The sequence below is a fragment of the Eptesicus fuscus genome, chromosome 16 (assembly GCF_027574615.1).
Source record: "Eptesicus fuscus isolate TK198812 chromosome 16, DD_ASM_mEF_20220401, whole genome shotgun sequence".
Classification (NCBI taxonomy): domain Eukaryota; kingdom Metazoa; phylum Chordata; class Mammalia; order Chiroptera; family Vespertilionidae; genus Eptesicus; species Eptesicus fuscus.
Genome location: NC_072488.1, coordinates 36,850,586 through 36,876,423, shown reverse-complemented (window position 1 = coordinate 36,876,423; position 25,838 = coordinate 36,850,586). Strand labels below are relative to the sequence as shown.

Below are 25,838 nucleotides of genomic sequence, written 5' to 3'. Positions count from 1 at the left end.
TTATTGATGGTAGCCATTCTGGCAGGTATGAGGTGGTACCTCATTGTTTTAATTTGCATCTCTCTGATAATTAGTGACACTGAGATTTTTTTCATATGTCTCTTGGCCATTTGTATGTCCTCTTTGGAGAAGTGTCTATTTTAGTCCTGAGCCCATTTTTTAATTGGGTTATTGGTCTTCCTTTTGTTGAGTTATATGGGTACTTTATATATTTTGGAAATGAAATCCTTATCAGATGTATCACTGACAAATATGTTCTCCCATGCTGTAACTTCCCTTTTCAAGTTGATGCTGGTTTCCTTTGCTGTCATCCCTTCATTTTCAATCTCTGTGTCTTCAGATCTGAAATGACTTTCTTGTAGGTAGCATATGTATGGGTCTTGTTATTTTATCCATTCAGCTACCCTTTGTCTTTTGATTAGAGCATTTAGTACATTGATATTTAAGATAATTATGGATAGGTATGTACTTACTGACATTTTGTTAATTGTTTTCTTGTTGTTTTTGTAGTTTGTCTCTGTTCCTTTGTTGTTGTTTTTTTTTCATTTGTGATTTGATGACTTTTATTAGTATTATGTTTGGGTTCCTTTCTCTTTATTTTTTTTTTTTGTATATCTATTATAGGTTTTTGGCTTGTGGTTACTATGAGATTCATATGTAATACTAGAGGCCCGGTGCATGAAATTTTTGCACAGCGGAGGGTTCCCCTCAGCCCAACCTGCACCCTCTCCAATCTGGGACATCCCTCTCGCAATCTGGGACTGCTGGCTCCTAACTGCTCACCTGCCTGCATGCCTGATCACCCCTAACTGCACCCCTCCCCCCCCCGCCAGCCTGATCACCCCTAACCACCTCTGCCTGCCAGCCTGATCGCCCCTAACTGCTCCCACTGCCAGCCTGGTCGCCCCCAACTCCCTCCCTCCCCCGCCGGCCTGGTCACCCCCAACTGCCCCCCTCTCCTGGCCTGGTCACCCCCAACTGCCCCCCCTCGCTGGCCTGGTCACCCCCAACTGCCCCCCCCCTCGGCCTGGTCGCCCCCAACTCCCCCCCCCCCCGCCGGCCTGGTCACCCCCAACTGCCCCCCTCTCCTGGCCTGGTCACCTCCAACTGCCCTCCCCTGCCAGCCTGCCCGCCCCTCACGGCCCCCCTGCTGGCCTGGTCACCCCCTACTGCCCTCCCCTGCTGGCCTGGTCGCCCCCACTGCCCCCCTCAGCCAGCCTGGTCACCCCTCACTAACCCCCTTGGTTGCCCCACGCAGCCTGCTTGTTCAGTTGTCCCTCACTAACCCCCCTGCTGACCTGGTCACCCTATGCAGCCTGCTGTTCAGTTGTTTGGTCGTCCCTTACTAATGCCCCTGCTGGTCTTGTTGCCCCACGCAGCGTGCTATTTGGTCATTACTGTGAGGGTGTCCTGACCAATTTGCATATTACCCTTTTATTAATATAGATCCAGTGTATATAGCACTCTGTTTTAAGTTGATGGTCACTTAAGTTTGAAAGCATTGTAAGCATGTGCCCCCTACATGTTTTACGTTTTTGACATATTTTATATCTTTGTGAGTGTGTGTATTCCTGAACTTGTTATTGTAAGTACAGATGATTTTGCTACTTTTTTCTTAATAAGTGGTTGATCCAATGTCTTTACTATATATTTGCCTTTACTAGTGACATTTTTTTTCATGTATTTTCTTATTTCTAGTTTTGGCCTTTTTTGTTCTTTAAAGAAGTCCCTTTTAATATGGTTTGTAATGCTGGTTTAGTGGTGAATGATGTTGGTCCCATAAGATTATAATGGAACTGAAAATTTTATATTGTTTACTGATGTCATAGCTGTCATGATATTGTGGCACAATGAATTACTCGTACATTTGTGGTGATGTTGGTGTAAACATACCTACTGCTTTGCCAGTCATATAACAGTACAGCACATACAATTTTGTATAGTACATAATACTTGCTAATGATAACAAACTATGTTACTGGTTTATGTATTTACTACCCTATGCTTTTTATCATTATTTTAGAGTGTACTCTTTCTACTATCAAAAAAGTTTGCTGTAAAACAGTATGCCATGTTATGCCGGCAACAGCCTCTTACAGCCTTTCACAGCCTCTCGTGTTTACCTTGTTTCTTGATTGCATCATTTTCTCTTGTGCTTCATTTAATCTTGTATTGTTCCATTCATCACGGCTCTTAAGCATACAAAATCCACTACTAGTGTTGCCAGTAAGATGCTACATCTAGTGATTGACCTGGAAATAAAATTAAAATTAAGGATAACAAAGGTGGGAAATCAGTGATGGTTATTGCTCTCCAGTCAGGCACTCCATTCCACCACAGCTGTGATCTTGAAGAACAAGAACAAAATGACGGAAGCTGTTAAAGGATGTGCTTCATTGGAGGCAATGAGACTAACAAAAATTTGAGCAGGGCCTAAGTACAAAAGTTGGAGAAAGTTGTAATTACCTGGACGAAAGACCAGGCATGGAAGCATATCCCTCTCAGCACCATGACAAGCCAAAGGGGAAAAATGTTTGCGATGTTGGAAGGAAAGGCTGGACTACATGTTGAATTTACTGCTGGCTCTGGGTGGTTTAAATGATTCAAGAATCGCTATTCATTACACAGTGTGAAAGTGAGTGGTGAGTCTATGTTTGAGTGCTGATATGAAGGCAGCTGAAGAATTTTTGGAAACTCCAGATAAGCTTGATTGTGGAGGAAAACTACTTGCTAGAGCAAATATTCAAGATGGATGAAACCTCCCTATTCTGGAAACAGATGCCTGAAAGGACTTTATCCATAAGGAGGCCGCGTCAATGTCGGGTTTCAAGGTTTTAAGGACAGGATGACAGTCATGTGTGGGGGCAGTGTTGCAGGCTGTAAACGGAAACCCTCTGTGATCTGGCAACGGGAGAGCGCAGGGCCTATAAGCACATCAATGGTGCGCCTGCTCCCATGTACCACAGGAGCCATAAGAAGTCATGGATGCCCAGCTCCTCTTCCAAAACGTCCTCCTGAATTGCTCTCCCAGCAAAATGGAGAAGTACTATTTGAAGAGTAACATACCTTTCAAGATTTTGCTTCTTGTTGATAATGTTCCCATACATCCTCTTCTTATTACTATTCTTTATCCCAATATCAAAGTGGTGTTTCTCCTTCCAGACACCATTTCTTGGATTCTCCTTGATAGATCAAGGAATTATAACAGGTTTTAAAGCTTAGTATCTAGGGAAGACATTAGCTCAGGCTATTGCTGCAACTGAGGAAGGCACTGAGAAAACACAGTTCTGGAAGGATTACAGCATCAAGAACATTGTTTGGGCTTGGGATGATGTCACCAAGAAGTGTATGAACGGCATCTGAAAGAAGATACTCAAGAGGTTTGTCCATGGCTTCAAAGGATTTGCCAAGGGTGAGAAGGTTGTAAAAATCAACAGGCAGTGATTGAGATGGCAAACAACTTTAACTTGGGTGTGGATGAGAATGACATTGAAGAGCTCCTAGAGGTGATGTAACTGGAGATCAACCGAGTCCAGGGCTCGTGCTGCCTGTCACCACCCTGCCAGAAAGCAGAGACAGGGATTGGATTGTAAGTGTGTGTTTAATAATATCAGATGCAGGAAATCTAGGAAGGTGGCGGGCAAAAACCGTAACATCCACCTTCCCCCTTAAGCTTGTTAGGAGTAAGTTTATCTAGGGGAATTGGGGAAAGGGAATGTGGGTAAGGAGTACAAAGGGGGTTCTGGTGATTTGTGGTCCTGGAAATGGAGCCCCTGTGGGGGTGTTAGGTCTTGATGAATGTATGCAGGATGGTCAGCCTTATGAAACCGGTCAATCGGCGATTGGGTGTGCGTCATCCAGTGCTTCTCAAACCCAATCGGTCAGCTTCCGCATTCCTGGTGGCAAGGCGTTTAAGTTCAGGGCTGGGTTAGAAGTCTCTTTGTTCTTGCCTGGTCATCTGAGAACTGCAACAAATTCTTAGTCAGAATCAGGCAAGGTTAAACATACAAATAATTAATCAATTATTTACACATTCTGTTAGCAAAACGGAGGCAAAGAAAAGAGGAAGGAGGAGAAAAATAAAAATCATATTTTTATTCTATCCTTGTACCCCTATCAGTGATTCCTGAGGAATTGAATAATACGGAGTTTTTGGAACTGAAACAGGAGCACAGAGCTGAAGAAGAAGCAGGAGAAAAGGAAACTGCAGAGCAAAAGAAGAACCCCTCCAAGGAAATTCACAGTGCAGGGTTTAGCAGCAGCTTTTGGAGACCTCAGCAAGCTCCTTAAAAAGTTTAAAAATGTGGACCCCAACAGCAGAAGGTTTTCATTAATAGAGAAGAATGTTTATGGGGCTTTATCTGCTTAAAAGCAAATATTTGATGAAAAAAAGAAACCAGCCAACCACCATGGCCATATTCCTAAGGAGAGTGACACCTTCTCAAGAAGAGCCTCAGGCAGGTCCTTCAGGGGGTGTTCCAGAAGAAGGTACTGTTATAGATGACAGCTCCCTGCATCTGCTCAAGATGTGGAGGTGCAAGGTAGTGATGCGATTATCCTGACCCTGTGTAAGCCTAGGCGTGTGTATGTTCTTAATAAAAAGTAGAACATTAAAAAAATAAAAATAAGCTTATATTTTTTAAAATATATAAATATAAAAATATAAAAATATAAAAATATTTTTAAAAAATTTTATAAAAATATAAAAAAATAAAAAGCTTATATTATGACTTTTGTAATAACAGTTTAAAACACATTTTATAGCTGTATGAAAATATTTTTCTTTATATACTTATAATAAGTATATAAAGAAAAATATTTTCATAATATTTTTAAGTATATAAATATATAAAGAATAAGTATATAAAGAAAAATATTTTCATACAGCTATAAAATGTGTTTTAAACTGTTATTACAAAAGTCTAAACATTTAAAAAGTTTATAAAGCAAAAAAGTTCTAGTAAGCTAAGGTTAATTTATTTTTTGAAGAAAGAAAAATACTGTTTATTTATTTATTTATTTAATTTTTTTAATTGATTTCAGAGAGGAAGGTAGAGAGAGAGAGAGATAGAGAGAAAGAATCCTTGATCGGCTGCCTCCTACACACCCGACTCAGGGGATTGAGCCTGCAACCTGGGCATATGTCTTGACCAAGAATTGAACTGTGATCTACTGGTCCATAGGCTGATGCTCAACCACTGAGCCATGCCGGCTGGGCCTGATAATTAAGCTTAGGGTAGTCTAAGTGTACAGTATTTATAAAATCTCAGTAGTGTACAGTAATGTACTAGACCTTCACCTTCACTCACTACTCACTGACTCACTCAGAGCAACTTCCAGTTCTGCAGGCTCCATTCATGGTAAGTGCCCTATACAGGTGTGCCATATTTTATCTTTTATATCATATTACAATACCTTTTCTGTGTGTAGATACACAAATATCATTGTGTTACAAGTACCTACAGTACTCAGTACAATAACATTATGTACAGGTTTATAGCCTAGGAGCAATAGGCTGTTCCATACAGCCTGCACTCAGTGATGTTCCCACAATGATGAAATCGCCTAACAATGCATTTCTTAGAATATATCCCCATTGTTAACTGACACATGACTCTATATAATTTCTGCTTTTGGGATTGAAATTGTGTCAGATTCTAGAATTAATAAACTCTCTTCCCTGTACTTTCTTGGACATGATTCTAATTTATTTTCCATATGATGATGTAATTGTGTTTCTTGTTCTTCTCCTACCACTGCATCCCCTACTAAGTTATGACCCCTTCAAGTGCAAATACTGCTTGTCTTTTTTTCTTTCATATTGCTGAATACCTGGTTCGATGGCTGGTACTTTGTAGATGCTAGCAAATGTAGGTTGAACCAAACTAAAAATAGAAGATGAAATGATACCCGGTGAAATGCTAAAATAATTAGAATAGTTTTCCTTTTGTATTATTGAAATAGGCCTCTTTTATGGTTATTGAATATTCAGGAAAAGGAAACTGACATTTATTGAACTATTATCATTTGCCACATATTTTCAAATACATTTATCCTATTTACTGCATAGCTTAATATCAGTGAAGTTTGAAAACATAGGAAACATTTTTTTATTAATCCATTTGTATGGGCTTTGGGGTAAAACATAATCTAGGATCTTGTTTTAGTCTACTGATATTTAAATATCAGGTAATAATTTCCTACTGCATTGGGGAATTACTAACATTTTAAGCTGTGATGATGTATGCCTGTGTTAAATATATTAAAGTGAAATTGATCCCTTCTCAGGGGACCTTAGTGGTTATTCACAAGCCTTCATTTCAATAAGAAAAGGCTTTATTTTCCCGAGTTACCACTTTGGTTCTTCATTCAGCCACTGAAACAAAATAATAAAAGTATTATGTAAGTGATAACTCTGCCAAACCATTAGTAAAGGTGGGAAAAAAAAACAATCGGGAAGAAAGAGTATGAAGGAAAATCAATCACAATATAAAAGGATTCACTACAGAATTCTCAAACTGTGAGTATTTAGGGTTTGCATTTTATTAAGAATTTGTCATAGGGACTGAGGGTATGAGAACTTAATGAGAGCTACTATGAAATAAGGGTAGTGAAAGTAGAGAGAAAGCTTTTCTGATAAAATGTAATAATTTAAAAGGAAGACATTTATTTAATAGCCATAAAACATAATTCATGTTGGAGCTGTTTTTATATTATCTATGAAGTTTGCTAGACAAATACTTTGAAGATTCTTTAGTATTTAAGAAATCCTACTTTTAATCAGATGTTTTAAGTACATCAGTTTATTTACAAAATATTGATGTATTAATTAAAAATAATCCTTAGTCATTCAAGTAACTTCTTCCAAGAGCTTGCTAAGCAAAATAAAGTTAGCGAGAATATAAGCTCCATCTCCGTCTTTCGCCGTGGATTAATTACACAGGCCTGCACTGACACTCACCTCGGGCTGAAGCAGTAGCTTAACTACAAGGCTCCATTGAGCACAGCGCTTAGGCGGAGGGAGGTAGAGTAGAAAGAGCACTGCACAGCTCATCTGTGGAGAGGAATTCTAGTCCCCACTGTCCCACTAACAAGCTGACTGAACTTCCTTCCCTGGACCTCAGTTTTCATATCTGTATGAAAGAGGGTTAGAATCTATCAGATTTCATTTGGGGATGCGGACCAGGGAAGCAAATGAACTTCTTGGAGAAATTACTCCCTGCATCAAAAAAATACTTCACACACACACACACACACACACTATATATATATATATATATATATATATATATATATATATATGCAAATACACACAATTTAGTATATAATTTCAGAAGGTTACTGTGAGGATTAAATGAAATAATGAAGTTCATTTAATAGGTTTTTAAAAATGTTATCCTCTTTTTACTTCCCCAGAGTGGGAGAGGTCTTTAGCTCCTGAGTTTTGATAAAAAGCTAAAGAAAAAAGTTTTTCAGGTTTCATTTGGGGAAAAAAGGATTTTCAAGTATACAACTATCAAGTTGCATGAGATATTCCCCTTTTTATAAGAAGCCATTTCTTTCAGCAGTTACTAGGGTTGGTTTTTTAGAGTGGGGTGGCAATCTGTCATCAGAGAGTTGACAAGTGAAATCTGACAAGGTTGAGGTGGTATAGCTGCAGGCTACTTCAGAATTTTTCACTGTCTTTCCTGTTTGAAGAGAAAGGATCTCTATCTTTTTTATTCTCGCTCACTTTGCAACAGTCTTTGATTTATATACTTTTTAAAACAGTAACTCTAAATTGACAAATTATTTTGGCAGATAGCATTAGTTTAGATAAGAACATGTCAGTGTTCTCTTGTCTGTAACTCAGCTCTTTAGGAATTATTCCTGAAATTCAGTTTATTTTTTCTTTAAAATCACATTTCTTTCTGTCTATTCAAGTGTAGCATGAAAGTATACTTATGGAATTAAAACCTAGAATTGATATCATGATCATATTGCCAACATTTTTATTTTCCTTGTCTTTTTATTGTTGTGATTGAGATATGTCATGTAAAAACAATTAAGTTTATATATTTTTAAGATCAGAAAGGTGGGTACATGTGTTGGAGGTGGTGGTAAGCAAAGATTATTTTATTGTTGTTAATATTATTAATTATGCAAGCATATTTTACTTTCTAAAATGCCTTCTATAAGCCATTGCAATTATTTTGCAAGGTCATGGGAAAAATGCACATCAACTAGATATAAGTCTCTTAGGAATATTGGAAATTGTGTGCAGCAAAATATTTAAAATGAGCATCAGCAAACAAGATGTTTGTATTAACAGGAACCTAGAAAACGGCCATGCAAAGGTCGACACTGATCTTTAAATATTAGTGAAATTTAATTTGTTGCATGTAATGAGTAGAAGGAAGAGGAGGAAACAGGCCACAGGGAAGAAGCCATTGATACATTGTCTAAATGTCAAAACTGCTTGCAGTAGGGGAAATGTTAAATTGACAAGATCTATTTAACTAAGTAAATTAAACAGTTGTACAATGCCCTAGAGAAATATTTTCCAAATTTAAGTATAACAGGAGATCTATCAAGATTTTTGCCACAATTTATTTTGGGAAAGTGAAGGGACTTCTGCTATTTTTTCTAGGCACAGAATTTCTTCCAACCGCTTTTTAATTAGAATCATGCACAAGTTTTGTTGTGACATAGGAATCTACTGCCTTTGCTTCATCTAGAAATAGCATCGTCGGACCAATTTTTAGCAGCTATGAAGAACCATCCTCTGGCTATGGCACTTTGCACAGCACTCACTGAATTGAGTTCAAAGAGCTTCCTGTTAAATTATTCCCAATTTTAAAAGAGTGAATTCTACATTACCTTATTTTCTTCATTTGTAAAGTTGAAAAATTACAAAGGACTAAATATGCCCAACGTATATAACAGGATTAATACTCATATACAAAGAAAGCGATAAAGAACTCAATAAAAAGATGGGCAAAAGCTAGAAAAATGTCATTTATAGTGCACAATTGTCATTTATAGTGCACAATTGCAAAAAAAATACATGAAAACATGTTTGATCTTTTTAATGAACGGAAAATGGAACTTAAAACTAAAAGGATCCATTATTTTACCTACCACAAGATTGTCAAAGATTAAAACTTTGGTAAAACTCCATCTTACTGAGGTCATAAGGAAATGGGCAGCGACGTGATTGGTGGACTTGTAAATTGGTACAATCTTGGAGGCCAATTTGACAGTATCTATCAAAACGTAAGGTGTGCACATATATTTTCATAGTAGTAGTAGTATTTGTAAGGCAAAAAGTAGAAACAGTGTTTCCCATTTAGGGAATGGTTAAATTACGATCACTATCCATTGCAGTTATTTAAGAACAATGAGGTAAATCTGTATATACTAAGAGGGAGAATATCCATGCTATGGTGTTCAATAATAAATTAAAAAAAGCAAATTGTATGTATAGTAAAATCCTGTCTTTACAAAATACAAACCAAGTCAGTATGGATGTAGACATACCCTAAGTTCATCAATTTATGGAAGGACACAGGCCGTGCTGCGTGGGCCGTGGCTCCCTTCAGAGTGGGGAGGATGATAGGGAGGAGAACATGTTCATTTTAACACTCAGCACTTCCATATTTTTTTGCATTTTTTTAAACAAAAAGCATGCATTACTATCAATTTGAAAACCCAAGAAGAAACAAAATGTCATAGTGTCTAATGGATTTTAAAAGTTCTCCATTTTTTTTTTTTTTTGTACTTTTAGGTTCTATAGCTTCTTTAAGAACGAGGACATGATAAAGTATTTTTAACATACTGTTTTGTGCTTTTGCATTTTGCTTCTACTGTTTAATTGCTGAGTGCTATTTGTTAAATCTAAAATTTTATAAATTAAGGTATTACCTTTTAGCATTTATTGAAAACTCACAGTGGGTGAGCATTATTAAATATGTCCCAGATATTTACACTTAACGTTTAGGTTAGGTGTTCCAGGCTTCTGAACTGATCTAGAACTTGATATGCTATGATATAATACTTATGATAAAATATAGAAAAGATCTAATACAGTTATTTAGATGAAAAGTAATATAATAATTAATAAATGATAATGTAAGAATAAACTGTTTTGCATACTCACAACTGTAAACTTACTTTTGCCCTGCCCTATATATTTAAAATAATAATTTAAAAATCGTATTTGAAGATAAATGTCACTAAGGAAGCTAGGACACTTATTTGATAACTGCTGTTTGAATAAAATTAAAGGATAAACTTTTCAGCATTAGAGGCAATTAGTTGTGCAACACCCACTAATAATGTTCAGCACTTTTCATCTTCAAAGCATTATACAACATTAATTAATACTTACAGCATTCTTACAAATGTAGGTCAATATTATTATCCCTTTTGCAAGTGGGGAAATTGAGGCAAAGGTTAAATGATTTGGAGTAAATTTGTCACAGCAGGATTAGAATTAAGAAATTTTTGGCTCGGAGCCCAGCATTCAGAGCAATAGAACCACACCTACTTTAGAAGACTTAATGTCCGTGTCCCCCATAAAACATAACTTCTCATTAAACCATATCGAGGTCATCTCTACATTAAAATTTGGAAACAAGTTTGATCCTTATAACTTAAAGCACACATATATTATTTTCTCTTCAATCTGGCTTTTTCATTTTCTCCTTGTTGGAGAATTACAAAAATATCTACTCTTGACTTAAATGTTCTTCTTGGACCTTATTTAGTGGTTTTAACTTTTCTTTCTATTTAGAAAATCCCACAGTAGTTTTTATGTGATCCAGGCCTCTTTCCTGTATTTCTAGCTACCAGCTTAATATTTTCTACCCATATCTACACTTATACCTTTAATTCCCACTGTTTCTAATATTCAACTTACTGACATTAGCAAAACTTGTTCCTCTTCTAGATTAACCTACTTCTAAGTGTGTTTTAAGTCAAGTGCGGTCCTTGAAACGTGAATACACCAGGTGGGAACAGCTATGAGTAAGAGGTTCCTGGGAACCAGGTGTGGCCAAGAAAAATGGTATTTGTGAGTCCTTTGGGACGGTGAAGAAGTTGAAGCGAAGTCTAAGGAAGAGAAGGAGACAGAATTACAAACTGAGGGGGAAGGCTAAAGTATAAAGGAGACTAACAGCCAGGTCCGGTGCTAGGAAAATTGAGGTGTGTGCGTTGAATAAATGAGGCAGTCATTGTGAACAGAATGCACTGGACCCCTTTTACCTGGCACATGATGATGGAGGCATGTCTACTCAGTGCAGCCATGTTCACAGCAAGGGTCACTATCTGTGCAGTAATCAGATCCCCATCCCGTGGTGGTTTCTCCAGATTCTTCCTTTGCCCTCACTTCCACTATTCATCAGTCCTCATATGCTGTTGATCCTTTCTTCACAAGATCACTTAAATCTGTTTCTTTATTTACATTCCATCTGCCACCATCCCAATTCAAGTCTTTGTTAAGGAATATTGGTGTTATCTGTTACTTATTCCATTTCTAACTGGTCACTTGTATCAAATATTCCTCCCTCCTCTAATATTCCCACCCACACAGTTAATCTTCAAACAATAATTCTCCTCTGTTGATTACCCTTCCTAAAATACTTTACCAGACCAGACACTTTTCATTATTCCTCAGTTAGCTACCTAATGGATATCAAATCTTAATTCCTAAGTTTGCCATTCAGAGGCTTCCTTAGTGTGGCCCTGATTTATCTCTTCCGTTTGTGCACCAAACCAATTGCTTATTTTTTCTCGAATAATCCTTGCATCTTTCTGTCCAATTTATGCTTTTGTAAATTGTTCTCTCCTTTTTATCTTTCCCTCTATCAAAATGCTCTCTACTTTCTAAGAACATTTCTTTATAATCAAACTAGAACATCTATGGAGCGCCCATAGCCCTTTGTTTATGTTGCTAAATTAGCACTTACACAAACTCCATATTGTTTTTTGTGATTATGTTATCTGCTGCACTAGATTACAGGTATTTGATAGTAGAGACTCTGCTTTATAAGTCTTTGTATCTATGACTCGTGGTAAAATGTCATATACCTAAAATGCTCAAAGTATGTGTGATATTTAATTAATATTTAGATATAGAACTCTCAGGTCCAAATGACCCAGTGTTCCTAATACTTAAGTCTTCTGTTATAATTGGTTCAATCCAAACTTGAAGAGTGTGTCTGTCTGTCTGTCTGTCTGTCTGTCTGTCTGTCTCTCTCTCTCTCTCTCTCTCTCTCTCTCTCCCCCCCCCTTTAAAATCAATTTTCCTTCATCCTTCCCTCCCTCTTTCTTTCATTCATTTATTTTAACGCTCATCTGAATATAGGTTTTTAATTGATTTTAGAGAGAAAGGAAGGGGAGGAGAGAGAGAGAAACATCGATGTGGGACAGAGACATCGATCAGTTGCCTCTCATACAATCCCAGACCAGAGATGGAACCCACAACCTAGGTATGTGTCCTGACTGGAATGAAACCTGCAGCCTTTTGGTGTATGGGACGATGCTCACCCAGCCAGGGCCAAGCTTGAAGTCTCTTTATTTTGAGACTCCTTTGTCCTTTCCATGAATTTTATAATTACTTATTTTGTTTAATGTTGACTATGTCAATGTTTTTAGTTCTAATAATATAATGTAGATTAAATACATTCATGCATATGCTTTACAGGTATTAATATAATTTTATGTTGATAGCATTAGATAAAATATTATGGGGAATATACTGTGTTTAATTTGAAAATTATCTAATGATAACTGGAATACCTAACACAACTAGCCAGGGGTTTATGTTAAATTCCTGCTCTTTAGTTGTCTTTATTTTTGTACATTTTGAATCGATGAATAGATGTTCCTCAGAATATCTCTTAATAATAAATAGCAAGTATATGTTCTAAATTCATGCCCAAGATAGTTCCTTAGGCTGTTTGAGGCATTTTGTTAATACACCTTCATCTTAAATGTCATGTTGGCGCCATAATGTCATTTATCTTTGTTAAACTGCACCAATGTCTTCTCTTTGTTAATTCTTTCTTCCCATCATGTTTTACATTAGGGTCTTATTTGCCCTCAAGCTTTCAGTTCTTCCCAAAGCAATCAAAATAGCTGACTTCAGAAACCAAGAAAAGCAAGTATTTTGCAGACTTATTTAGTGACAAGATAATCTTTATCTCTAAAACATAGTTTTTATTTTTAAAAGGTTATCAAAAGTATAACAAGTACAGCTGTTTCTATTTTGCATGTTACTTTCTTAAAATTTAGTTTATATGGTAACAATTATTCTTAAGTCAAATAAATAATAATTTATTGTAATGGGCTTTCTAGGATCCTCTCATCTCTGTCCTGAAAATTTGGGCTATCATAGATTACCCCCCTCAACTGCCCCCACACACAAAAGAACAAAGACAATCTAAATTTAGTTCATGCTCAATTTAAATCATGCTTCTTATTCTCTATTCGAGACTGAAGTTTGGTTTCAGAATGACCTTCTGAGACATCTGAGACTGTAATCAATACCTTATAAAATTAAAGTAACAGAAAGTTCCAAATGTTACAAAGATTTTAAAATAAATGAAAAATTATGGGCAATTTTTATTAGCACCACGCTCTAACCAACTGAGCTAACCGGCCAGCCAAATTATGGGCAATTTTTATTTGTTTAGGTTCTTCCATCTGCTATTCTTTTCATTTGGATAATTCTTTTCCCTATTCAATATTAAGACAGTTTGCTGTATTTTTAATCAATTCATTCTTTCATTCATTTCCATCCAATATAGCTACTTTTGTTCAGTTCCAAGTCAAGTACATTGGGTTTTATCCCCAGAGAAATGCACAAGAGCACTGAGTAGGGCAGCATTTCTCAACTTACTTTGTTTGGCGCTCCCTTTTTCATACCCCTCTCCCAAAATGCAGAATCCAGCATTCTTCTGAAATTCTTCCCCCTTCCAAAACAACTATTTATGCACTAATACAATATTTGAATAATACGAGTTCAGTCTTGACTACTTCCTTCAGGCAGAATTTTTAAACAAGGAAATTCTTTTCAACCACTGGCATTCTTGAGTAAAATAGATGTTTAAAGGTCTGCATCTTTCGAAAAAACGGCACACTGTGGAGACAGCAAGACGTCTTGAGGACTAAACAGGATATTGATTTGGTTCCCTCCCACCATGTCCATCTAGTTATTATTACAGATTTTTGCAAATTTGTTTTATTTACTCTATCAGTTCTCTTTAATTTTATATGGTCTTACTAGCAGATATTTGACATTCATGGAAAAAGAAGGATGAATAATCCATACTTGATTTGTCTTTTGCCCTCTGATAATGCATGATCCCTGCAAAGCCTTCTCCTTAATTACACATATTTTGTGGAGTCCACAGGGGTTGTCACATGTTCATAAATAAGCCCGATCATTATTGGACATTGCCATTTTCTCACTTGCCGTACCTACTACTCGTTAGGCCTGCGTTATCAGCTAATGATTGTCGCCTGGTATGTGGATTACTCCTTGGCCACTCTGTCTACTCTAGCTGGGTGTGGATACCATTTTGTCTGGGTACCATCACCTCAATGAGTCCACTAATCTGAAGGGCTACAGTCCTGCTTACTTTCTGCAGGGCACCACCCCTGCAGTCACTTATCCCCACTTCTACAAATGTTCCCTGTGGGGCCACATGGGGGTTCTTTATAAAGTAGAACATCTTTCTCACCTTTTTGTCCTTTATTTTCTAGTGGGAACTAGAGCAGTGTTGTTTGTACGTCAGAACATTTTGAAAACTAGCTTACCAGTATACATTTTTCTGTCTTCCCACCCTCATTGGAATCAGACATGAATTTTTAGGTGCTAAACTGGAAGACTTATAGACTTATGTCCAGATTATAGACTCTACACTGTACCATTCTCAGAATTTCCCATTATATCCAAATGCAAAGGGTTAAGGGCTTTGCACTTGACATAAGAAGCTCTCCATAGACCTCATTTTGCTTATTTCCACTCAAACAACATGATTTCTGAGTAGTTTAGGAATTTAAAACTTAGTAAAGATATGAATAGTGGGCTTATTGGTATTTTAGTTAAAAGCATTCCTGCCTCTTAGAAATAGCCAGTGTGGATTACCAAGGAAATTTTATTCCATTCTTCATTTCTGTCATCAGGAAAAGTTTTGACAGATTATTTATTATTGAATTAAACTGAAAAATAACATTTCAAATGCAGTCTTCTGTTGAAGAGTAAGTAAAGGTATTGCCCTTTTGGTTTCAGTTATAAAATTTTATCTATATTTAATTTGTGTGATAAAAATCTTTTTATATAGCTACTGATAACTAAACTTCAACCTTGTCTTTGCCAAAATTGCCATAAATTCTAATTATAGACATTTTAATAAACATTACATTTGAGTAGTAGCATGAGTTTTTATTTTCAAGTATAGTCTAGAAGTTGTGACTTTGATGCTCAATATCAGAGGAAGTATGCACCTGTTTCATCACTTCCTTTCTTCCCTATCCCATTGAAATATTAACCCATTTACATGGCCTAATTCAAATACTTCCTTTTATGTAGAAACTTCTTTACATTCAGATGTTTTTCCTTCATAAAACCCCTATTATACTTAGTATTCATTCATTTCATTTCATCTTGTGAAATAACTATATAAAGTGAGAGATCATATTTAATACTTTTTTTGTTTTTTCCATATGAATGTGCACGTGCTAGACATATTGAGTAGCATCAACAATGGCAACAATAAGGTAACTGAATAATGGTACCCACAATACAGTCCTGAGGTAGGGAGAACCTAGAAATGGAGAAGTTAAGTAATTTATCCAAGTTAGCTAGTAAGCCAAGAAGTTAGAATAAGAAACCAGGCAATTAGAATCTAGAGTCTACACATTAAGCTTTAAAAAAAAAAGAAAAAGAAATATTTAATTAATTAATTGATTATTTAAATAAACATTCCAGACCTTACCCATCCCAATGAAAAGGGTGCAGTTTACATAGTCAAAATACAGGAGGTATGTTAGTTTAAAAACAAAGTATAACTATAATTTAGTCATTATGAAATGAGCCCCATGAAACTAATGAAAGAATTTCCAAAGAACACAGCTTTGCAAATATTTTGAGTAACAGCAGCCTCACTAGAGTCACTTCTAAGGTGACAACTCTGAAAGGTAATAATACTCAATTAAATTGAAAAACTCATAATTTGCTTAATATCTCTTTTCCCCTGTTTCTTTCTGAGAAGGAACTGTGTCCTCTTTCATAGTAATACAGTCCACTAGCTCTGTTATTGACTGCCTGTGTGCCGTGGCAGCTAGCTTTTGGTTAGAGTCAGGCAGATCTAGGGATTGAAAGATTCTTTGTTTCATCTCTAACTTTTTATGGCACTTCCATATAAGGAAAAGAGTGAATTCAGATCAATCCAGAATTTACTATTATTATAGCCTGTTTCCTTTCTACCCTTTTCAGCTTAATTAGTCTGTCACTTTTAATCATGCATCTTTAGACTGTCTCCACTACCTGCTGGCTATGTGACCTATCTGTGCTTCGTTTTCCTCCTTATAGAAGTAACTAGAAGCCTGGTGCACGAATTCATGCACGCGTGGGGTCCCTCGGCTAGCCGGTAATCGGGGCCGTCTTGCGCAGTCCCGATCAGGGCCAATGCGGGCCAGCTGGCTGAGGAGGGACCGCGGGAGATTGGCCAGCTGGCGGGAGGGCTCCAGGGCATGTCCGGCTCTCTCGCCCAGTCCTGATTGGCCAGACCCCAGCAGCAAGCTAACCTGGTCAGCGCGTCTGCCCCCTGGTGGTCAGTGCACGTCATAGCTGCTGGTCTAGTGGTCAACCAAATGGTCAACTGATGGGTCAGACACTTAGCTTATTACACTTTTATTATATAGGATAATGGCACTTCAAAGAGTAGCAATGAGGATTAAATGAGTAGCTATGAGGATTAAATAACAAATGTATAGAATAATGCTTATCATGAGGTAGGTACTTAGTATTATCTGTTGTTATCATCATCATTTAATTGGTGGAATCCTATATTTCTTTGAGCTTCTGCTAACATTTTACAACTTCTCTGTAGCTTTCTTAGAGGCCTGCTGTTTCAGGCAGGCTCAGGTCCTTCTTTTATGCTGCTACATTGCTCACTCTGCCGTTTTAATAATTAGCACAGTGTCTTATTAGTTGAACTGCATGTTTCTTGATGATTATATAAAGGCATTGAAGTCAAATGTAAAGGTGAAGGAAGGTCTAAGAATTTTGTACTGTGTCTAAAGTTATTTTGTATTATCACCCACATGAATAGCATGGGAAATATTTTTAGTCACTCCTAATGTTAAAAAAGCTGAGATTTTATTTTTCCATCTAAAAGATGTCTTAAAATATTTTTAAGCTGCTTTTGTTATTCAGAAGTTTATTGGAAAGAACAATTCTTTTATGAAATCCAAAAAGAAAGTGCTGGTAGTTTACTATATGAATTTCTAATATGTAGTACAGTATACATAGAGTATGGTATTAGATATATCTCCAAGCAGATATTTGAAAGTTATATAAAATTTTTAAAAATATTTATAAAATGTTGACTTTTTTCTGATTCAGATTCATCTTCTTCCAATCAGTTAAAATTAATTAGGTTCTACTTGATTTTAAAAAAACATTAGCAGCCCTAACTAGTTTGGCTCAGTGGATAGAGCGTCGGTCTGCAGACTGAAAGGTCCCAGGTTCGATTCCGGTCAAAGGCATGTACCTTGGTTGCGGGCACATCCCCAGTAGGAAGTGTGCAGGAGGCAGCTCATCAAAGTTTCTCACCGATGTTTCTAGCTCTCTATCCCTCTCCCTTCCTCTCTGTAAAAAATCAATAAAAAATATTTTTTTAAAAATGTTAGCAGTAATACTCATCACTAACCCCTGCTAGTAAAACTGGGAGGAAATACAGGATGTACTTTTTTTTTTTTTAATGGAGTTGGAGTAGAATAACAAACTAACCTGAATACTAACATGGTTTCACATAGTTTACTTCTAAGTAAATGTGTTTCTTATAATAGTAACTATATTCCATTTACCTTGCAATTTTTATTTTAATTAGCCCATTTGTATGTGAGAGAGAGTAAATATTTGCTTTGTACATTAAAAATACACCACAAAATATGTTTGTACTTAATAACTACCTAACCAATGTTTTCTTTCCTTAAAAAATGTTTTTTAAAATGCTTAAACACGAAATAATTTTAAATACACTCAAACTCTTCAAAACCACACATCATTGCAAACTCAAATATATATTCTTCTTACCACAATCTGATGACAGTAGTAAATCTAGGAAAATAAGTGTATTTTTTCCTTTTTCTAGAGTTTATTCCTGGATGGCTAACCAAGGATATATAAAGTGTTTATTTTAATGAACCATATCTCAAATATCAGTAGTGGGAAATGATCCTGTTATTTCTAGGGATCTTGGTTTTATTGGCAATCAGAGATAATTAATTGACACATCCTTTTAATTATTTTTTAAACAGGACAGAGATTCCTTCTGCTATCAGATGTCTTTCTGCTTGACTGAATTGCACCTGTGGTCTTTGAAGAATACCTTACACATTGGGGGTAAATGAGCTCGAATTAATTTCAATATTTTTCAAATATAAGTTACAACATTATAAATAAATACTAATAAAGATTAGAGCCTAGATTATCCAGCTGGAGTTGCATTATTTTTTCTTAATGAAAAATTGGCTAATGGAAAATAATTTCTTTTAGTTACTCTGCTTATTTTTTCAGCTTGAGTTAGATTTTCTGTTGTGAAAATTAATTTTATTGGCCTAATATGTTTTTCCTCTTATGATACATACATGTTCAATTTTTGCTGGAATTGTTCATAATGACTGATTCATAAATATTTTCAGGCTAACTAATGGTAAAGGCATTTCTATTTAATATGAAAGTAATATTTCAAACATATAGCTAAGACATACAATTAATTATATTCATATTCTTTTCACATTTTTTGTGGGGGGGTGAGTAATAGAAGTGTGTTCTAACAATGCTTATTAGTATTATAAAATAAAGTTTATATCATTAAGGAACATGTTTTACAAAATCTTTTTTTTTCTTTGATTACCCAAAGCAACTCTTGAATTTTAGAGGACAGTTTTATGTATATGGCTTTACTTTATAAAGTATCATTTCTTTTTTTTTTTAATCTTTATTGTTGAAAGTATTACATAGGTCCTCCTTTTCCCCCCATTAACCTCTTCCAGCCCATACCCATCCTCCCCCGGCCTCCTCCAGCCCGGGCCCCAGGACTTCACCACCCCACTGTCTGTGTCCATGGGTTATGCATATATGCATACAAGTTCTCATTGATTGATCTCTTCCCACCCCCCCCCCCTGCCTTCCTTCTGAGGTTCAAGAGTCTGTTCATGCTTCTATGACTCTGGGTCTTAAAATATCATTTCTTTATATCAAACATACAATTACAGATGAATGTCATTTTAATTTCATTTTTTGCCTTGCTTAAAATATTAAGGATAGAACTTCCAGTTAAACAGGTGGATTTAACACACATTTGTTTCCTCCCCAAATTCTAAAATGAGGGAAAATGGATTAAATTAAAATAAAGAAGACATAAACCCACAAAGACTAAGAATAGGAAAGGCGACAATTGCAGTTGATTTTTGGAAGATGGGATGGAGGAATTAGCAAAGCTTAAAAATCTAAATATCGAGTGTCTACAGAGCAGAATTCCAGTGACAGCCAGTCTGTTTTTCAAAACTCTAGAAAGATACAGAAATTTGAGGAGCCAGATACTGTAAAAGATGGGGATGTGGTATGAGGGTGACAACCAAGGGACTTAAAAGTCTGCTTGAGAAGTAGTGGAAATCCTTAATGAGGGAGGCTTTAAACTTGGATCCCAGCCCCAGTGGAAGAAGCTAGGGAGAGGTGCTGAACTGAAGGCAGGGATGAGATGAAAGCCTACATACTGATGGGTCAGGTCCTCTTAATCCCACCTGGTTCTGAGAATGTCGCAGCCATCAGACATTTCCCAAGAAAGGAGGAGCTCCAGGGAATCCATTCTGGAGTGACTGCATGGTCCCAGAGAGAAGACTGTCCACAAGGACATTTGATGATGGGATCCTCCACTGAAGCACCGGGGTTCCTGGCTCATCAGTGAAGCCCACCAGTTGGCAAGCCCTGTTCCTGTACACAGAGCTTCTAATCAGCTTTCTGTGACTCATTTTTAAATATGAACAGCAAGCAACAATATGAAGAAGCTTCAGAAAACACTGGAAAGTTATACTCATATCTTGGGAATTAAAAGATATGTAGCAGAAAAAAATGTAAAACTCAAAAGAGTAAAAGAAAGCTTATTAGAAAATAGAAAAAACACACATCAAAGAACGAAAGTGAGCTTATCTCACTGCTGGTGAAAGTATAATTTGGTCCAACCACCTTAGGAAACAATTTGGCATTTTCTAGTACAGTTGAAAGAGTACGTCACCTATTGACTAATAATTCGACTCCTAGGCATATACCCTAGCTAAAGTCCTGACACTTGTGCACCAGGAGGTTTTTACAAAAATGTTTACAGTATTACTGTTTATAATTCAGGAAATTAGAAACAACCCAAATGTCAATCAGCAGGAGAATGGATAAATACATTTATGCAACAGAGAAAGTGAATGAATTTCAACTGCATGCAACAGTATAGATGAATGTCAGAAATGCAATATTAGGCAAATGAATTTAAAAATAAGTTGCAGAAGAGTTCCTATAATATGATAGCATTTAGAGGAAGTTTAAAAACAACAGGCAAAATTAAATGGTGACTTATTTCAGGAGACAAATATATATGGTAGTACTATAAAGAAAGTTAGGATTATAAACACAAAATTTTAGTATAGTTCTGAGAAGAGAGGGAGTGGGATGAAATAGAAAAGGGCACACAGAAGGCTTAAAAGGTATTGTTCTTTCCTGGTTTGTGTATATTTTTAATCATGTTTATTTTGTATTTTATTATTTTTATCATTTTTTAAATCCTCACCCGAGAATATGTTTTTATTGATTTGAGAGAGAGGAAAAGAGAGAGAGAGAGAGAGAGAGAGAGAGAGAGAGAGAGAGAAACATTGATCAATTGCTTTGATCAGTTGCCTTCCATATGCAGTCCAACCGGGAATTGAACTCACAACCTAGGTATGTGCCTTGGCTGGGAATCGAACCCTCACCTTTTTAGTGTACAGGAGGATGCTACAACCAACTGAACCACCTGGCCAGGGTTATATTTTATTTTTTAACATTATTTATAAGTGTTTATTTACCCAGTAATTTAGTAATTGTAAAACAAAAATGTTACAATGGTATTTTCATTATAGCACTTTAGCAATAAAATACATACAGAAAAAAACTCTAAGGAGAGACAGCAAATGTTATTAGTGGCTGTCTCTGAAGAATGGAAAGATAGCACATTGAACTTTTTTTTATTTTTTCCCCTCCAAGTTTATCCAATGAACATATAATTAAGAAAACATAATTAAGTTGAAATATACATGTGTTAGAAAAATGAAATGAATGCTGTGACAAAAAAACAAAGATAATAAATAGGAAAGAGAATGTTAGCTATTCAACCTAGGAAACTCTAAATTCAACTAATACTAACTCCATGAAAAGCAACAAAAAGGAGGGGAGGAAATTACCAAAGAAATATTTCTAGACTAAGAAAGTGAATTTGTAGATTGAAAGGGCCGATGGACCAGGAGAAAATGAAGGGATTAAGTGATTGATCTCAAAGAAGCATAAAAGCTAACTATATGAAAGTAAGGGAGCAAGAGAGATGAAAAAAGTAGGCAATTATGATCAGAGAAGAAAATACTTCAATTTAAGATTCCAGCTAGAGCCCTTGCTGGTGTGGCTCAGTTGGTTGGCTGTTGTCTCATGCACTGAAGGTTGCTAGTTCAATTCCTGGTCAGGGCCCATGCCCGGGTTCTGGGCTTGATTCTGGTAGGGGGTGGGTAGCAGGCAGCTGATAGATGTTTGGCTATCACATCAATGTTTCTCTCTCTTTCTCCCTTCTCTTCTTTTCTCTCTAAAAAAATCAATTAAAAAATATATATATGAAAAGATTCCAACCAGATTACAATTCTGGTGGCTTTATTAATAATAATAAATATAATAACTAATAACATGTTTTGCTTTATGAACATTTTCTGGAGAATGTCAAAATATCAAACAGTACATTTTCATTAAGATTTAAAATTTCAGAAATGTATATATATTAAGGCATTAATCACTGAAAATTAATATCTATAAGACAAAAATTATATCTATAGGTTATTGAATATATATATATACACATATATACATATATATATATATATATATATATATATATATATATATATATATATATATATATATCACTTCTTTTTAAAGAATAGTTACAGTCCTGCCGGTGTGACTCAGTTGGTTAAGCATCGTCCCATGCACCAGGAGGTCACCAATTCAATTCCAGGTCAGGGAACATATTTTTTTAAAATCAAGCCATAAGCAATAGGGGAAAAAAGAGAATATTACTAATACCTCAGGATCCCTACCCAGGACCTTTCCCAATAACGCCTTATTAGATATTTTCAGTCTAGTAGAAATGAATTTAATTCTTTAAAACTATATTCCAAATTAATAGCATAACGAATAAAATATAGCTTCAGTAAGTATTCATGATTGGCTATTTTGAAAACTATATACAAATATATAGCTGTAATATATTTTTTTTGAAGTTTCATCGTTCAAATTGAGAAAGTTTGGAGCAGTCGGTCACTAGGGGGCAGCCTGCACTGCTTCCCTTCCACTTCGTTGGAAACAGTTCTGTCCTTGTCTTAGTAGCTAGAATTATTTTGCATGGAAGGAAACAAATATTACTTCAAAGAAAAATATTTCACTATTCATAGATAGTAAGAAAATGGACACAGTTATTTTGTTCTTCGGTAATTAAATTGTAAGAACAGATTTCCTTGATTAAATCACTCTCAGCATCTAAGAAAACCTAGCTTTGCTTCTTTTGTAGCCTCGGCAGAACATCCGACTTTGAATGGGTTTGGAAGGTTTTTCTTTAAGTCTAAACAGCTTCAGATAATTTGTCCACACCTTACTCTAATCCTCTCTTTCTTTCCTACAGCTTCCCCACTAAACACCCTACCAGACTTGAGTTAAATAAGAGAAAAGAAAGCACAGCTCAGAATCCAAGAGTTAGGGCATTTTCTTCCATCCACGGATTTCATTTAGCATTGCTTAGTGGCAGTTCCCTTGGGGTAGCACCCTGTGAAAAATATCAGAGGAAGTGTGACAGAGAAAGGGTGGTCTTCCTTGATTGCAGTTCTTTACTACTCTTTTCCTCGTGCCATTTTAGTTTTGTGTAAATGTTTTCTAATTAGATTGGTAAACTTTCCAGTATCCCTATAATACATGAACCCATGTCTAGATACTTTCAAATTACTTTATTTCTAGTAACATAAAGAGACCGCTTTTGTCCTTCTCCCGGCCTAGACTCACTCCCACCCTGCCATATCGTCTGGTTGGCTTCTTATTCTCCAGAACTTTTTACCATAATCTAATGTTATTTCTTCCTTTCTGTAGATAGAGATATTGGGATATACCAGTATTATGACAAGAAAGATCAACCAGGTAAAGTATCCGCTCTACTCAACTAATTCTTATAAACAAAATATCCTAAACTATGTAATACCATTAATAGATTATAGAATTAAGAAAAGTCACTTCAGTTCTTTAGAAAAATGCCGAGGTTGATATCTGTTCTATATAAAATAAAACAATATTGAGAAAATGCTATAGAAGAACATGAAAATTTTCATTTTACTGCTGATCAGACTGATAACTGGACAGCCCAGTCTCATTTATTTATCAGTGTCCCAGTAGAGGGCATTGTGAATGCATGGCTCCACTGTGCTGGCCTGCCGGATCCTCACCTGGTATCTGAAATAGGCATTTCTGTGTGAATGATCAATTTTCTTTATCTGATTAATCCTGTTAATCCCAGAAGTTTTTGATGGGCCAAAAGGTCTTTCTAGCTAGAGTTACTTCCTGTTTTGGTCTCTGTTGAAGTGGGTTTGTGTGGGCTTCTTCTGTGCTGAGCTTGGCGTTAATAGGCTGACTTCATGGTTCTGATGACAGACTGAAACAGCTTCTGTTCTGGGCTCGGTTGCAGCTCCCTTCCATATCTGATGAGATTGCAAGCTCAGGATATTGGCCCACCTGTTGTGCTACATAAGCCTTTTCACTGCAAATTTAGGAAATGCCTCCATGAAATAAAAGCATCTAAATTATGGCAATTTTTCAACTGCCTTTTAAAAAGTTGAGCATAACTTATTAATCTCAACAATGTGTGTGATAATACATTATATATGTGCATATAAAAATACAAAGTGTTAAAAAAAAAAGAATTTCTACTTTTTTTTTTTCTTCTTTCCAACTCTCCTACCACAGTATCAGCGACAGAGCATGGTAACTTAGAAGCAAAGCAGAAACTGGCAGAATGTAAGCTTACTTTATATACTTTATGGAATAATTATAAGACTGGAATTTTAATATCCCTGAAGATTCAGTTTAACAAATATTTTAAGCTTTCTGTACAAGTAGGAAATGTTATATTCCTTCTAAATTTCTTATAATTATAAATTCTCATTCTTTAGCCATATAAACAAATGAGTAAGAATTGTATTTGTTAGGAATTTCTAATTTAGACCATTGCAATCTCTATCCAGTTTTTGTATGTTTATGTAAACTTTCTTAATATTTATATTATTTAATATACTTAAAATAAATGTGCTTAAATTCTGATAACATTCTATTATTTGTGCTCTGCTTAAATCATTGTTTTACCTATTATAAGAAAATAAGATTTGTAATGAGCAGTATTAGCATTTTATTCTCTCTAGTTTTCTGTTCTAAAATATTTAAATATGTTAATTTAATATCGCTACAATATAGTATGGTTTTAATGGCTTAAAGATAATTTACATTTTGTTTGGAATATAGGTGGCTCTGAAAATCCTACTTGTTCTCTTGTTTTAAATGGTCAAGTTCATATTTAATTTTTAAAAATACTCTATTAGGAGCTGTAACAGGTTTTAAAATTTGCACATATGCTCTATATATCATAAATTATGTTTTTAAAATAAACTTGCTGAAATAAGACACAGCAATTCTACTGTAAAATTTTAATATCTATATACAACACATTATATGTATATTCATACAAAACATACATACACACATATGTAGAACTCTTATTTAAAATTATTATGTAGGAGAATTCAAAGATTAATTTATCTCATGATGAAATAGATATCATTATAATCAATTTAACATTTTGTTAATTTTTTTAAACAAAACTTATTTTTAGTGTGACTTAGGCTAACATTGAGACTACTAAATAATTTTATCTTTTAATCAAATGTATTTAAAACACAGCAAAGCTTTATCAATATTGAATTGTGGTGTAGATTTTAAAGAGGATTGTTTTACATAAAAAAGAGCACTTTTAGTGCCTAATTTGTTAAAACTTGGATTTGTCTCCATTCTTTCCTTAATCTTAGTATGTGATGCTTTGATGCTTAATTTAAAATGCATTTTTCTGTGTATAATTTTTTTTTGCATTTAACTTCTTTTCTCACTGTATTCATTTACTCATTAGGAATTTTCAGGTTTGAGAATTTGGAATTTTTTTGGATTGAACATTTAATTATATAAAAGAAAATGTTATTTTTTGTTAAAGAGGGGGTCATTTACCTTTAAGTACTAGGTTCACAGGCCTAGG

General features: G+C 35.5%; 1 protein-coding gene across 4 annotated transcripts in view; it reads left to right on the top strand.

The window, feature by feature from the left end:
• The window catches only part of WDPCP (WD repeat containing planar cell polarity effector), a 261,553-nt gene that overhangs the window by 48,421 nt on the left and 187,294 nt on the right, over positions 1-25,838 (top strand). For all 4 annotated transcript variants that reach the window (XM_028154524.2, XM_054727870.1, XM_054727868.1 and 1 more), the window contains exons 2-4: positions 18,532-18,616; positions 23,639-23,686; positions 24,506-24,556. In XM_028154524.2, the coding sequence (XP_028010325.2) occupies positions 18,556-18,616; positions 23,639-23,686; positions 24,506-24,556 (160 nt within the window). In that variant the 5' untranslated portion in view covers positions 18,532-18,555. The remainder of the gene's footprint in view (positions 1-18,531; positions 18,617-23,638; positions 23,687-24,505; positions 24,557-25,838) is intronic.